Consider the following 12,011-nt stretch of genomic DNA (forward strand, 5'->3'; position numbering starts at 1 on the left):
ATCATGTCAATGTCACTGTGAGACAAACAAAGTATGCAGAACAACAGCTGGACTACAGTTAGTAATGGTAGAATTAAACAATTGTAGAACTACCTGAGAGAATGGACAGTGAGTGCAGAAACAAGCAGGTGGTCATAATAATCGGATATTACTGTGTTACTATGAGACCTTTCATTTTAAGAAGATAATGTTTTAAGGTTCACACTTCGGACTCCAGACTGTCGCTCAGTTTGACAGAGATAAAGAACAGAAAAGCACAGCCTTGTGTGCAGAAGCTGCTTCTGCTTTTTATTGTAATTACATTTTCCATTTGGAGAACTCTGCTGTCCTCGCTGGGAGATCATTTTCAGATTAATTACAGATGAAGAGATTTTTTTAAAGTTTGAGGTGATAAGATACAAGACAATAACAGAAGATATGAATGCTGATACAAATCCAGGTTTTTCAGTAATGAGAATTCAGACACGTGTCAGTGTTCATTTCAGTCTGTCGTTCTGTGGGAGAAACACTCCTGTGGTGGAGCCTGAATGATTTGAGAGTAGAACTGGTCATGTCATGAAATACACACTAGTTCAGGTCGATACACACATTAATGTAGGGTTCTGGAGCCCACCGACATACACCCTGTTAAATATGAGACTTTAGAATTGTCCTGCCCCATCATCTGAGTCTGAACCCACATTTATGTGTAATTTATTAAGATTAAACTGAGCAAAACAAACAGAGCAGAACAAGCAGATAAATAAGAGCACGGAGTAAGAATGGAGAAGAGAAATCCAGAGCGTCTGGGTGAACGGCAAGTAGCTCATTATCATTTAAAGGAACAGGTGCCGAAACCGGCCGTCCTGAACAGGGGGAGAAACACTGCTGTATTCACTTGGGGTAGAATATGCCCCAAAACAGTGGCGGATGCTGGTTTTTCAAGGAGGGGAAGCTCAATTTCGGCCTACATCTTAACATGTGTCGGTTTATTTATACGTAAATTCTACCCTCCGTTCTTTTTTAAGAAAATGATCTGTGACCCTGTCGTACCAACAAGGCGTCTTTTCTAGGGACTTGACTAGTGTCCTCTCAATGTCCAGCAGAGCTAGGCTGCTTAAACGGCCTTGGCCCATGTGAAGTGTGTCCGCCTGTGAGTGCTTTGTGACGGTGGAGGGGCTCAGCAGCACCCGCTGGTGAGAAACTGAGATAGAAGTCAGAAAGAGTGATAGAAGTCAGTCTCCAAACACAAACAGCTACAAAAAACCCACCAGAAAAAGAAGCTCGATTTGTCACTAGTCGTTTTTAACAAAGAAAATGCCGCTAAGAGGATTAAGAAAGTCTGGTTCAACTCAGAACAGAATGAAAATGTAATGCTCCGACAGATCTTTACACCAAAGGATCGCTGATTCGCTCATTTCGCTGTCAATCAAAAAGGGATACAGCCTCAGACAGATCATTCAATCATCATGCAGAAGCTGAGCGTCCGGGTCAGCCGAGGCCAGCCCACTGCCCCATAGACCCCCAGAGACGCTGAGCGTCCGATGGGCGGGACAAAGCCCAGCATTTATCCAATGACTCGTCTCGTTTCGCTGCACTTCGCTGCTTCGCTATTGAACTCTGTGGACGTTCAGTGTCCACACTGTTTAAAGCACTGTGAAACTGCGGGAATGATTGAGAGGAAAGCCGTGTCTTTACCAGTGATAAGAAGCTGATTCTGAACAAAAGTTCAGCGCATTATGGTGCATATTTATTCAATGACATGTACACACAACAGTATATATTTGATCACTTATTTTCTGACATTTTAGGGGAAGCTGAGCTTCCCTTGCAGTCTTAGAGCAATCGGCACTGCCCCAAAATGTTTTGCACTTACCTGCGGAGAGTGGAGAATATGTGCAGAGGAGACTTCACCTTCTTGTCCGTTGGCTTTTTGCTGTGTGGGCAGTTGAGTTTGTCTTTAGTGTGATGTTTCCACTGCTGTGTGACGAAGGTCTGCATTATCCTGAAAACAGAGAGCACACGGATTCAAAAGGTCATCTAGAGGAGGCTCAGAAGCAGTGTGGCCATCTTTACAAGGAAGTAACACAACAAATCGTCAAATATTTTAAAGACATTCTCTAATAATAATACAAAAATATGAAATGAAATACTTTTTCAGCTGATGTCCCAGGCCAAACCTGTCTTTTGTGGACACTTGAAATACATCAACGGTGGGAACTGAAAAATAGCAGAAAAGAAAAATCAACAATTTCATGGTGGTTTTGTAGTTTTTCACTGTATTTCCTAAAGCCCTTTATTCTTAACATATAAACTATAAGCCCAGTGGTTTGTAGACAGTGAATTCATTCATCATTCATTCATTCATCATTCATTCATTCATTCATTCATTATCTGTAACACTTATCCAGTTCAGAGTCGCGGTGGGTCCAGAGCCTACCTGGAATCATTGGGCGCAAGGCAGGAACACACCCTGGAGGGCACACAGGGCAACACACACACTCACACCTACGGACACTTTTGAGTCGCCAATCCACCTAACAACATGTGTTTTTGGACTGTGGGAGGAAACCGAAGCACCCGGAGGAAACCCACGCAAACACAGGGAGAACACACCACACTCCTCACAGACAGTCACCCGGAGGAAACCCAGGCAGACACAGGGAGAACACACCACACTCCTCACAGACAGCCACCCGGAGGAAACCCACGCAGACACAGGAAGAACACACCACACTCCTCACAGACAGTCACCCGGAGGAAACCCACGCAGACACAGGGAGAACACACCACACTCCTCACAGTCACCCGGAGGAAACCCACGCAGACACAGGGAGAACACACCACACTCCTCACAGACAGTCACCCGGAGGAAACCCATGCAGACACAGGGAGAACACACCACACTCCTCACAGACAGTCACCCGGAGGAAACCCATGCAGACACAGGGAGAACACACCACACTCCTCACAGACAGTCACCCGGAGGAAACCCATGCAGACACAGGGAGAACACCCCACACTCCTCACATACAGTCACCCCGAAGGAAACCAGGTCACAGCAAATGTAAGCTGATGCAGCAGCGACTGCCCACTTTATTACAGATCACAGGTGAATGTAGTTGTTTGCTTTTGAAACAGAAGAGCATCACAATGCAGCAAACACTGCTCAGAGACTAGAGTCACAGACGCATAGGACATTCCAGGAGAAAGCAAGTGGCTGTCGTACATCACAGCACGGCAAACAAGACTGTGCTCGGTTGTTAAGTGGCGCGGCGTCCAGGGGAACTGGGCGAGCGGTTTTTGTACAGGGAACAAATTACAATTCCGCATTAAAGCGGCCCTTAGGGAGGATCAGGCTTGTCGCACAGTAGCAGCTACACGTTGTGTGGTAGTTTACGTCAAATACGTGTGAAAGCTTCAGCATCATCAAAAGAAAAAAGAGAAATCAGTTCATGGAGGGCAGTGCTGCACTTTTATTTTGTGATAAATTGGGAAACAAATGAGTGCACAAGGGATTGTTTCAAACTGACATAACTGTGTGCTCCCTGTCCCAAACCTTGCAACATGTACATGTTTGTGTACTTTCAAAAACACGGCTAAAGCCACAGCAGGAAGGGCACCTCCTACAAAGAGCGACAGACCACAAACTCACCCAATACGTGCATGGGACCACTCCCCAGCACCTTTCATTCTCTAAAATCATATTATAACAATACTGAAATTTACATTTATCTCTGAGTAGCATTTTTCCAACTTCTGCAGAGAAAAAGTGGGTATAATTCTGATGTCAATTTTTTTTCGCATTTTCTTATTACTGTGTAATGTCCTCTAGATTAAATACGGCCCGGTGGAGAGCGGCAGAGGACCGTTTCAGTCCTGAAGCTCATGGTTACTCTCAGATACTGTCACAGAACATAAATGCTTTGTTTTACTGCCACTTTGCCTGTGATCATCAGTATGAAGACACCATCTGCAAGTGCATGAGGATGACAGTGCAGCCATTAAAACACTGAAGGGCAAAATTTGCAGGAGGTGGGAGACTTCAGAGCAGTATATATTCAAGCTGCAGCTCTTGATCTTCGCTTTAAAAAACTCTCATTTTTTAGACGAGACGGTTACAAACTGTGACAAATCTGCTCAAGTGTGTATCGCAGGACCCTTGTTTCTGATGAAGAACAAACAGAAGGCTATCACTGACACAGAATGAAAGAAAGACTGGGATCAAACAGAAATTGATGTGGACAGTGTTATGAATTACGAATTTATTTCAAATTTAAAGTGCTTATCCTGTCCTAACACCTATCCTCCTCGGTCCCGAGCCGCGTAACCGTGTATTCTTCCGCCGCGCCACGCACACCACACACGAAGTTCACGTTACGACGTTTACGACGCAAATCCACTTAAGTCGAAACAAGGCTTTATACAGTAAATGGGAGATGTGTCATAACCACGAAACATTGTAACTCGGGACTGACGTAACCTGAGGACCTCCTGTATATCAGGTATTTTGGGGCGGGAAATGTCTTTATTCAAGAATTTATTTTACACTATTTAATTTGTCCATTAATTTACACATCATTTTTAAGTTGTAAAGAAATATGCTTATTCAGTACAGGGTCACGGTGGGTCCGGAGCCAACCCAGAATCACACTCTGGAGGAGGCACAAATCTTTTGCAGGGCAAGAAATATGCTATCAGTGCTTAACTCAAAGCGAAATGTGTGCTCCCTGTATCACTACTCCACTCAATAGCCGCTATTACGTCAGCAATTCAAAAGATGTTTAAAAATAAGTTGCATTTGATCAAAATTATCTCTGAAAATCATGCCAGGGATTTTCTATTTTCCAAATAGTCTCTATGACAAAAAGAAAAGGCCCTGAAGATTAGATCTTAGTTTTTTTAACTGAATATCGTAGGAAACCGATCAACCTTAGATAAGTCTTTCATCAACCTTTATCTGATCTTTAACATCCTCTGATGTGTCTGTCCTCCCGGAGAAGTACATTGTCACTGTCGGAACAAAACGTTGTATCTCTATTAGTGATGTTTTCTGCTTAATCTGAAAACACAAGCTGCCTTTTATATTTTCACTAAAATGTAATTAGCTTAAATTGCATTAGCGTACAGTGAAAGTCAAGCATGTTATTTTCTTCTCCTCTACATTTTTGGAGGTTTGGTTCTGGCGGATACAATATTCTCCACTGAAAAATATCTACCCAAGCATTTCTCTAATACATAGCTATACATATTTCAGCAATAAACATTTGAATAATTCAGGCATCAATTGAATCACTCTCAGAAAACTGGGATGTAATAGACTTGCAATTCACTGTTATTTACCAGAGATTAAAGCCACATTATTCACGTAAGAAATGCCATTACAGGCCATTAAAATGTGTGTGTGTGTGTGTGTGTGTGTGTGTGTGTTTTCTGACCTGGTCCATTGAGATACTGTGTGAGGGAGCAGTGAAGACGTACAATGACAGGTTCCGTCCTGATCACGTCCCAGGCGAGGGCAATTTCCTCCTGAAGACAAGAGTTCAACCTATTGATGTATTCTCACACCACACACATCCTTAGTTTATTAAAGCATTTTACAAGTTATTTCTATCTAACAGAATAGTAAACATTAATACTTACATCTAGGAAACTGACATCAATGTGTAGATCAATGTCTACATCATCAATTGCACCATATTCCCTAAAAGAAACATAAAATGCATTTGTTAAACGATAGAGGCTGGGACCCACAGACCCACGTGCAAATATTAAGCACATACAGAACAGGGTTTTTGGACTAAAGGAGCTCCATCCAATTATACCCTCATTATACACAGCTCATCCTTATATATAATATACAGGGTGGGTCATTTATATGGATACACCTTAATAAAATGGGAATGGTTGGTAATATTAACTTCCTGTTTGTGGCACATTAGTATATGGGAGGGGGCCATTTTGAAGTTGGCCATTTTGGATCCAACTTTTGTTTTTTCAATGGGAAGAGGGTCATGTGACACATCAAACGTATTGGGAATTTCACAAGAAAAACAATGGATACTGGAAGCCTGTGCTAGCATTTCTCCTGCGGTGTTGCTATCAGTGTGTGAAGAGTGGGAGAAGAGGGTTGCATTGACAGTCCAACACAATGGGCAGCACTTTGAACACATTTTATAAGTGGTCAGAAACTTGTAAATAACTCAAGGAAGAATAAAGTTATGTTAAAACCAATCACACCATTGTTTTTATTGTGAAATTCCCAATAAGTTTGATGTGTCACATGACCCTCTTCCCATTGAAAAAACAAAAGTTGGATCCAAAATGGCCGACTTCAAAATGGCCGCCATGATCACCACCCATCTTGAAAAGTCCCCCCCCCTCCCATATACTAATGTGCCACAAACAGGAAGTTAATATCACCAACCATTCCCATTTTATTAAGGTGTATCCATATAAATGGCCCACCCTGTATAATCCACAAATAAATGTGAATGCCCTCAAGTCCACACAGAAATGTAAGAGATTAAAAAAAATCTTGGAGGAATATTATTCCTATTCTACACCAAGTCTGGCTTTCAGATGAGTGCTCTGTTCATTTTTTCCAGCAGCAGCTGCAGTCGTCAGAGACATGTGAGGACACACCAAACTGATGACACTACTGTTCAGTACACTGGCATTTATCCAAAAACAGCAGCCTTGGCAGACTGGACAGAAATGATGTAGCTGAGAACTTCCTACAGCAGGCCAACAGGGCGTCGACCACAGAAGCACAACACACTCATACTGCAAACAAATCAGTATTTAAACTAGTGCTGAATGCTTCACGAAGACTAACATCAAAATCACCATCTTATAATCATCTAAACCAAAACACACACGTCATTTTCGATATACGTTTTTCCCCAAGAACAGAACAAATTGATGCACATACTTTGGCAGTGCTTTTTCCTGCTGGAGCTCATAATGATCACAGCGACCAATACATTTTTGTCACTTGCCATTTTCAAAACACTTAATATTTGGTTGTATTTTTTTTAATTAAATTACAATTGTCATTTTTATAACTGTGCAAAAGTTACCAGAACATGACAAAAGATTGGGAGAATGTTTGAATTTTTAATTACAATTATTAATTAATTCATTCATTCATTCGTTGGTTATCTTTAAGCGCTTACCCAGTTCAGGGTCGCGCTGGGGCCAGAGCCTACCTGGAATCATTGGGCGCAAGGAGGGGGCACCAGTCTTTCACAGGGCAACACTCACACATTCACTCACACACACCTACGGACACTTTTGAGTCGCCAACCCAACTATCAACATGTGTTTTTGGAGTGTGGGAGGTAACTGGAGCACCCGGAGGAAACCCATGCAGACACAAGGAGAACACACCACACTCCTCACAGACAGTCACCCGGAGGAAACCCACGCAGACACAGGGAGAACACACCACACTCCTCACAGACAGTCACCCGGAGGAAACCCACGCAGACACAGGGAGAACACACCACACTCCTCACAGACAGTCACCCGGAGGAAACCCACGCAGACACAGGGAGAACACACCACACTCCTCACAGACAGTCACCCGGAGGAAACCTATGCAGACACAGGGAGAACACACCACACTCCTCACAGACAGTCACCCGGAGGAAACCCACGTGGACACGAACACACCACACTCCTCACATACAGTCACCCGGAGGAAACCCACGCAGACACAGGGAGAACACACCACACTCCTCACAGACAGTCACCCGGAGCGGGAATCGAACCCACAACCTCCAGGTCCCTGGAGCTGTGTGACTGCGACACTACCTGCTGCACCACCGTGCCGCCCTAATTACAATTATACTTTATACAAATAACACTTTGTACAACTAATAAATTGCTGTTTAATTTAAAGCATTTAGGCCTTTTGTCCAAACAAATGGGAGCCTTACTTGGCTGGATCTATACAGGTACCATGGGAAAGTACTTGGATTCTGATTATCGTCCTGTTGGGCAGATTTTGCTGTTTTGTTCCCAGTGAAAACTTTGCAGAGATACAATTCAAGCACTCTGACTACGTTCAGTAAAAACACAGTGCTCCCTCCAGCTGGAGCGAGATCTGGAGGAACAGAATCACCACTTTCTGTTGGCTTTAAGTTCATTATACTGGGCAGTGGACCGTCGTACACATAAGTGGAAATGGCATCTCAAAAACCTGATGATGAGAGTTCAGTCTGTGGTCATCAGGAAAGTCATATTTTTCTAAACCCCACCGGACAAACACTGTTGTGAGACTGGTCACAGTAGAAATACACAGTGTGTCACTTCGAATGAACGCTCTTTCAACAACTTGGTTCATGTTTCTATTCAGGTTCTGGCAGTCATCCTAGGCCATGCATTAATTTTTTCATAAAATCTTCATGATGACTTTGTTGTGACACTCTGAACACGACATTGTCATGGGAACGCAGCAACCAATGAGCCAGCGAGAAGCAAAGAATCTGCAAAGCAGGGGGTCAGGAGATAATACTCCACCACTCTCAAGCTCAACCTTTCATACCTACACAGAAATGGGTAAAAAGATCCTCGAGTGCCTGGAAAGTCATCAGGCTTCTACAGTTCTCAATCCTCAATCTCATAATATTCATAGCTCCAAAAATAAACTGTTCATTGCCAGTGGTTCTGGAATCCTTTAAAATGCTTTTGAAAAACAATGCAAACCACCAGCTATGTACATCGGTGCTAATGGCAAAAACGATAAAGACACCAATCCTACACCAATCGAGATTAGTTCAGGAATCTCAGAATACCAAGATAGTAGTCATTTCCTCAATAAATAACTTTGAAAGATGCACTTGAAATATGCACTTAACTTTATAAGAAAAAAAAGACAATTCTCAAAATACTTTATTACAATACAATAATTTGTAAGAATTTGACTGTAATAAAAATATACTAAATATAATACATTCATTCATTCATTCATTTTCTGTAACCCTTATCCAGTTCAGGGTAGCGGTGGCTCCAGAGTTTACCTGGAATCATTGGGTGCAAGGCAATAATACACCCTGGAGGGGGCGCCAGTCCTTCACAGGGCAACACACACACTCACACCTAAGGACACTTTTTGAGTCGCCAATCCACCTACCAACGTGTGTTTTTTGGACTGTGGGAGGAAACCCATGCAGACACAGGGAGAACACACCACACTCCTCACAGACAGTCACCTGAAGGAAACCCACACAGACACAGGGAGAACACACCACACTCCTCACAGACAGTCACCCGGAGGAAACCCACGCAGACACAGGGAGAACACACCACACTCCTCACAGACAGTCACCCGGAGGAAACCCGCGCAGACACAGGGAGAACACACCACACTCCTCACAGACAGTCACCCGGAGGAAACCCGCGCAGACACAGGGAGAACACACCACACTCCTCACAGACAGTCACTCAGAGGAAACCCATGCAGACACAGGGAGAACACACCATACTCCAAAGGAGATTCCCCCACTATCTTTTGGGAATTGAGCTTGGATATATTTCCTATTTTCACAGATACACACTTAGCATTACACTGCTTCTGAACTTTACAGAAACTCCGCTGCACACACAGCTGCACGTCAGCTGAGGACACAGAGTGAAACAAGTGCACTAACTTTCCATGCTCTCAGTCAGACGCCAAACACGGGAGAGACCGGTCCACAGCGGAAAGGTCAAACACACAACCACTGAACAGAAAAAAAACAGAGAGCCCAACAGTTTGAGGACACCAGCTCATCCCACACTTCTGCTGAAATTAGGACTAATAAGTCTGCTGTAACAGCTCCTGGGCACATTTTATATGAAATCTGTGAGGATCTGATGACATTTAGCCATAAGAACATTAGAGGGATGAGGTACAAACACTGGACAAGGTTTTGTGACCGTAAACACCACTCCAACTCATCCCAAAAGTATTGAATGGAGCTGAATGACTCCAGAGAATACAGTTCCACTGCTCCAGAGCCTGGTGTCTTTATAGCACTCTATGATTTATAGTCCACGTGTGGTATTGAACATAGTGACCTTAAGACTGTCTCATTACATGTTTTTCTACAGACAATATACAAGCTGTGTGTGCACAACTGCACATTAAAATAGCTGAATAATTCACTTCAAGTTATAGAGGATGTCTACAACCTTTAAAATCACAGCGTAGATGCCCAGTATTCAGAGAATCCTGCTTTTAATAGCCTTCCTAAGCATGAAGTCAGGACAGGGCCAGACTGTACAGATGAATCATTTTTTTAGCAACAGCTTGGGAGCATTTGCTGTGATTCCTTCCTGGTTTATGTTGTCAACCGCGAGCATTTTCTCAAGATTTTGCAGACAGATGCTGCTAGGAAATGTTTCACCAACAGCCAGGGCCACTTCAGAGACGTTCTCAATCAAACCGATGATAAGAGTGAAGCCCTGAAGTGAAAGCCCTATAATCTCACTGGAGGAACATTTGTCGGACGCTGATTGTGGAACGTAAGAGGCGCTCAGTGTCAGTCTCTCTGAGATGGACACGGCAGCAATCAGCACGTCCTGAGTTCAGACAGCTGGCCTCCTTCATCTGAGACCACACAGTCTTATGACAGGCAAGGTCACAATATAAAATTGCTGATCTGCGTTTAAAATCACCATAAAAGGAGCAATCAGCTTTTTCTCCATGCTTTTTCATGTGATTATTTTTTTGCATGTTTTCAAAACAAATATACTGCTAACTAAGTCACACAGCTCTAGGTGACTGTCTGTGAGGAGTGTGGTGTGTTCTCCCTGTGTCTGTGTGGGTTTCCTCCGGGTGACTGTCTGTGAGGAGTGTGGTGTGTTCTCTCTGTGTCTGCGTGGGTTTCCTCTGGGTGACTGTCTATGAGGAGTGTGGTGTGTTCTCCCTGTGTCTGCGTGGGTTTCCTCTGGGTGACTGTCTGTGAGGAGTGTGGTGTGTTCTCCCTGTGTCTGCGTGGGTTTCCTCCGGGTGACTGTCTGTGAGGAGTGTGGTGTGTTCTCCCTGTGTCTGCGTGGGTTTCCTCCAGGTGACTGTCTGTGAGGAGTGTGGTGTGTTCTCCCTGTGTCTGTGTGGGTTTCCTCCAGGTGACTGTCTGTGAGGAGTGTGGTGTGTTCTCCCTGTGTCTGCGTGGGTTTCCTCCGGGTGACTGTCTGTGAGGAGTGTGGTGGGTTTCCTCCAGGTGCTCCGGTTTCCTCCCACAGTCCAAAAACACACGTTGGTAGGTGGATTGGCGACGCAAAAGTATCCGTAGGTGTGAGTGTGTGAGTGTGTGTTGCCCTGTGAAGGACTGGCGCCCCCTCCAGGGTGTATTCCCGCCTTGCACCCAATGATTCCAGGTAAGCTCTGGACCCACCGCAACCCTGAACTGGATAAGGGTTACAGATAATGAATGAATGAATATACTGCTAACTAGTGAGTTAATTACTAAACACGGACATGACCATCTGTGGAACCCACTTTATAAAAAAACTCGGTTCTTCATTTCATTCACTTTCATAAGCACTGCTTTCTAATTGTTGGTGGTAGAAATTACCTTGTGCTACATGAGTAAGCAACTGAGCAGCAGACCAAGAAAAAAAATAACCTAACAATAATAATAATAGTAAACCCCAGAAATCTGACTCTCATTTGCTCAATGATAGGGCAAGCACTATGACAAGTATGTCCAAATTAACACTGTTAGGACTGACATCCAGGTGATTACATCATCTAATCACCCAAAACCCGAACGATGAGTCTGGCAGACAGACACCTGAGAGAGCAGAGTGACACTATGGCGTGACCTTTAGTGAGGTAACCCTGCCAGAGAGGGAGACAGGAAGGACAGAGCTTGGGCATGTCATAACCCATAAATCATAGCTCATGGCGCATAGTCCTGGAAATGCATGAGGGGGATCTACAGGCCCTGCCCATTTATCTTAGTGACACACAGCAAGGGCAAGTGGTAGTGTCTGGGCAGCTGTGGCAGGTGCTATCTTCCCCATTCAAAACAGCATGGTGC

At 43.9% G+C, this 12,011-nt stretch overlaps 1 protein-coding gene across 2 annotated transcripts in view; it reads right to left on the reverse strand.

The window, feature by feature from the left end:
• Positions 1 to 12,011, reverse strand: part of LOC136676494 (protein mono-ADP-ribosyltransferase PARP8-like) — a 74,213-nt gene that overhangs the window by 17,625 nt on the left and 44,577 nt on the right. The window contains exons 8-11 of one of the 2 annotated variants that reach the window (XM_066653568.1): positions 5,623 to 5,683; positions 5,418 to 5,505; positions 2,133 to 2,199; positions 1,856 to 1,984 (exon numbers count right to left, since the gene is read on the reverse strand). In XM_066653568.1, the coding sequence (XP_066509665.1) occupies positions 1,856 to 1,984; positions 2,133 to 2,199; positions 5,418 to 5,505; positions 5,623 to 5,683 (345 nt within the window). Of the gene's footprint in view, positions 1 to 1,855; positions 1,985 to 2,132; positions 2,200 to 5,417; positions 5,509 to 5,622; positions 5,684 to 12,011 lie in introns of both variants that reach the window. The other variant, XM_066653567.1, reaches the window with a different exon arrangement.

This window comes from Hoplias malabaricus, chromosome X2, assembly GCF_029633855.1.
Source record: "Hoplias malabaricus isolate fHopMal1 chromosome X2, fHopMal1.hap1, whole genome shotgun sequence".
Classification (NCBI taxonomy): domain Eukaryota; kingdom Metazoa; phylum Chordata; class Actinopteri; order Characiformes; family Erythrinidae; genus Hoplias; species Hoplias malabaricus.